The following is a 4,303-nucleotide window of genomic DNA, read 5'->3' on the forward strand; positions in this document are numbered from 1 at the left end:
CTCAAAACCCTAAGCAAAAGAAACAGTGATGATAGCATTGATTTAAAATCATGTCAGAAAAGACGGCAGCTAATTCTAGGTGATCCTCCATAAAGCCATGGTCTCACGTTGTCAAACCCCTGCAGGATTGTTTGAGGGACAATGATTTGACATTGATTGTTAAGTCAAAAAGGCAATGCATCTTTGACTGAAGAAACAATCAAAAATATATTCTTTTAACGGAATATTTACATTGCAGTGTACTGATCTGAGAAACATACTGAAAAGAAACATGACTATGTTGAGAAATTTTCATTTTGTATTTTCTTATATTTGTAACCGCAGTACATGAAAAAAGTGACACTCGACATTTGAGTTAACTGAAAGATGAAAGATTCGGGTTTCATGCCCTGCCGATCCTTGTCCCCAAACGGGGACAGCCCGCAAACAGAATTCTACCAACCAGCTTGGACTGAAAACATAACACACAAGAATCGTGCCTGTGAGTGTAGATGACACTCGGAATATCACGCAACACGGATACCCGAGGATGGTGTCTGTCAGAGCAGATTGCAGATGAAGCACGAAGGCAGAGGGAACAAATTACAGACCTGCTCCATCTGACGGTCAGTCTCAAGTAGCACTTTGTAAAAGCAACAACTAATGTCACCGAAATATGCGAGGAAGACAATGATGTCCAACTGTGCAAAGGACAACTCAGGAATTTCAGCAAACTTCTGGAAAAACCTGAAGAATTAAATTGACAGAAACCTGTTCTGGATTGGTAACTTACAAAATAAAACATTTTCAATCTCTGGACTAGTCACACACAAGAAAGATAACAGGCCTTTAAAAAAGAGGATACCATACAGTGTAAAGCTGAAACATGTAAATTAGTCTGGCCAATATGCTCTACACCTGAGCAAAAGTGTCAATGAAGTGGTGCACCTTTTAGGAACTGTTAAAAAAGTGTCATTTTACATCAATGAACACAGCAATGACAACCTGATCCTAGGAGAAAAGAGCTGATACACACTATTTATTTAAGAATGAACACTTCACCTCAACTTTTCACAGCACGGGACCATCAAAAATTGAAACAATAGAGCAACACAGAGGACACTACCACACAGCTGGGGGAGGGCACAGAGAGAGAGAGAGAGTTTAATGACCTACTTACTCACTTTTTACTGGCAACAAGATAAGAGTGCAGGTGGTGTCATATCAAAATTGTAGAGAACATGCACGAGAAAAAGTTTTAACAATAGCAAATTAACGTACTTGCTAGTGCTTATTTTTTTTTTTAAATATCTCTCTCAATCTGATCAGGTATTGGAAAAAGAAAGATAAATATTTTGAATTAAGACTTAAAACAGGATGGAAACGGGTACCATATTGGCCTGAATATAAGATACACCATTTCTACAAAAAATCTCCCATAAAAACTGGGACTTTTATGAATCATAGAAACCTCAACTGTAGTGCTTTTTCTTAAGTTTGAAATGAAACAAAAATATCACTACAGTTTGTAAATCAATTGTTGTGTATGAGGTAGCAATGCAAACATTCTCTTTGTTGCTATCCCATTTAGGTAGTGACTACAGAGGGATCCAGAAAAATGTAGACATTCTCTGATAGTTATTACCTTTGGAACAAAGTGTTATATGGCTGCAATTTTGAGTGGTAGCATAAACCACTGTTTTCCCAACAGATCTTGTCGTGTGGGTTTCCAGCAGATGACAATGCAGCACTGGATGAAGTACAACTATTGTTTGAGCAATGCAAGGCTGTACTGAAACAACAATTTATTGTATTTGGTATAAATTTTAAGCCGACAATGCTGTTTAAAATGTGCACAAGGAAAGGTCCTCTGAACAACAACATCAACCTCCAGGTTCCAGCACTGCTGTATTGCAACATTTTTCTAGATCATCTCAAAAATCTATGAAGCATTGTGTATGGGGAAGTGGGATAAGCTGATCAAGTGCATGATAAATTCTGAAGACTGCAAAGTGGAAAGTGTACATTCCAAGATTGTTTCACACTATGAATGAGGACAACTCGAATCGAAGGATGGAGCACTACGAGTGGTCTGAAGGCATGCTTCACGAAGATGAATGGTTTGCAGGGAAGGTTATCTGGCCTAATGAGGCACAATTCAACCTGAATGGTAATGTAAACTGTCATAGCTGCGTGTATTGGGCTGCTGAAAATCCTCATGTTCACATGGACAAACATGTTACTTCACTTGGTGTTAATGTGTGGTGTGGTCCGTCATAGTATTGTTTCTCTGACCCATTCTTCTTTGAAGGTACATAACTGGTGAGGTGTATCATATACTGCAAACATTGATTTTATTAGCCATCCAAGTGGTGTTTGGAAACAAAAGATTTTTACCTACAAGACTGTACTCTGCCTCACCACCACAGAGATATCAGATTCTACTTAGATGAAAATATACCTGGACGACAGATAAGTCGAAGAGGAACTGTCAAGTGCCCACCAAGTTCATGGGACCTTACAATTCTCGACTTCTACCAATGGGGGACCTCGACAAACAAAGTTTACCAACAGAACCCAGCTACACTGAATGAGATATGAGAAACCATCAAGACATCCTGTGCAGCTACCACACTGGCAACATTGACAGCTGTACTTCAGTCAACAATTCAGCAACATTGATGTTGCTTGGCTGCTAACAGGTGTCACTTTGAACACACAAAATGATCTTCCTCCCATGCAAGAATTTTGACACTATGCCATTTTGTTCCATCAATATTGACTATCAAAGAGAGTCTACATTTTTCTGGACCCCTCTGTATTACCATTCTCACAGTTTCACTATTTTAGACAATGGGACAGGCACAGTTTTTCTCTAACTAAAGAATATAATTTATTCTTCACCAATGAAGCACAACATTGAGAGAAAATTTTGGAATTCCGTACAGTTACGTTGCAAATTTCAAACTCACAGTTATTCATCTAACAGATGTGCTTTTTAAAGGTACGGTTCAAGAAATGCTGCACATGCAATGCCCGGGATTGTAGCGACGGCACTGTACTTTGGGAGGAGAGTGACAAAAATACTGACAGTGACAAAACAATGAATGTTAGTGAAGTTAAGAGTGTCTTACATGAAAACTGCAACTGAAAGCTTTGTTTTTGTGTGTAATTTATCTATAGTGTACTACAAAAAAACTGGTTAAGGGTAAATCACATTTTGAAAAGCTTTTGTAAATGGGCAACTTGACTAATTATTTTTAATTAAGTTTCTCTCTTTTTCGAAATTAAAGGTGCAACTCATATTCAGGCCAATTCGATGTGTATATAATTTATGATAACTATGAACAGACTTTGAAATTTGTCTACATCACACCAGGTATACTTAACTTATTTCACTGCCCCACACAGATGCTCATGTCCGGTGGAAGTCTCCTCTAGTTCCCCCACTTTTGGCCAGAAGCATTATTTCAGATATCACAATGTCATGACTCACAGCTTTGCACATATCGTACACTGTTAAGGCAGACACCGATACAGCAGCGAGAGCTTCCATCTCCATGCCCATCTGCCCTCTACACTTTGCCGTGCCAGTTATAATCACACAGTTGAGAGCAGAGTCCAGTTCAATGTCCACAGCCACAGAGGATAAAGATATGTTATGACACAGAGGGATAAGGCTGGACGTCTGCTTGGACCCCACAATTCCCGCCAGGCGAGCAACGCTAAGTACCTTCAGGCCATTTTCTCGTATGAGTTTCATCAGTTCGGGTCCCACAAAAACCTTTGCTCGTGCTGTAGCAGTCCGTTCTGTCACCAGCTTCGAACCCACGTTGACCATTTTCGCCCTGCCAGACCGGTCAACATGAGTCTGACTTTCGGACTGTGCTCCCAAACTGCAGAAACGGCAAGAGAAGACAGAGGGCTGTGCTCTGTGTGTTTGTTTTGTTAGGAGTCCTGCATTGCACATAATGCTTGGGGCACAGGGAAGCAAAAGAAACTGTTTTCTAGATTCAGTCACTACACTCAAATTACGTGACAACAACTGAGACGTCTGTGTATCCGACACAAACTGGGGCGAAATATTGGTATCTGAGAAGAAGTACTTTTGAAAATCTTGTTTCTGAAGGTTTAACAACTTCCAACTTTGTGCCTTCACGACATCACTACAGCCATCAAGTTCAGGGCCACCTGGAACAAAAATACAAGCTGTAACAAACAACTCTTCATAATCTGAAAATAGGTTAACTACAAAAGAATTTTTAAGCATTCGTGTTGAAACACCCCCGATTAATTCCTTTACTGGATTTTTGGTAATTTACCG

The 4,303-nt window shown here is 39.7% G+C and overlaps 1 protein-coding gene across 1 annotated transcript; it reads right to left on the reverse strand.

Annotated features, from left to right (window-relative positions):
* Positions 1-3,394: 3,394 nt before the first annotated feature.
* LOC124580701 (molybdenum cofactor biosynthesis protein 1-like) lies at positions 3,395-3,820 on the reverse strand. Its single transcript, XM_047131279.1, has one exon. It carries the CDS (start codon positions 3,818-3,820, stop codon positions 3,395-3,397), a length of 426 nt encoding a protein of 141 aa, XP_046987235.1.
* Between the last annotated feature and the right edge of the window lie 483 nt (positions 3,821-4,303).

This window comes from Schistocerca americana, unplaced genomic scaffold, assembly GCF_021461395.2.
Source record: "Schistocerca americana isolate TAMUIC-IGC-003095 unplaced genomic scaffold, iqSchAmer2.1 HiC_scaffold_35, whole genome shotgun sequence".
NCBI classification, from domain to species: Eukaryota; Metazoa; Arthropoda; class Insecta; order Orthoptera; family Acrididae; genus Schistocerca; species Schistocerca americana.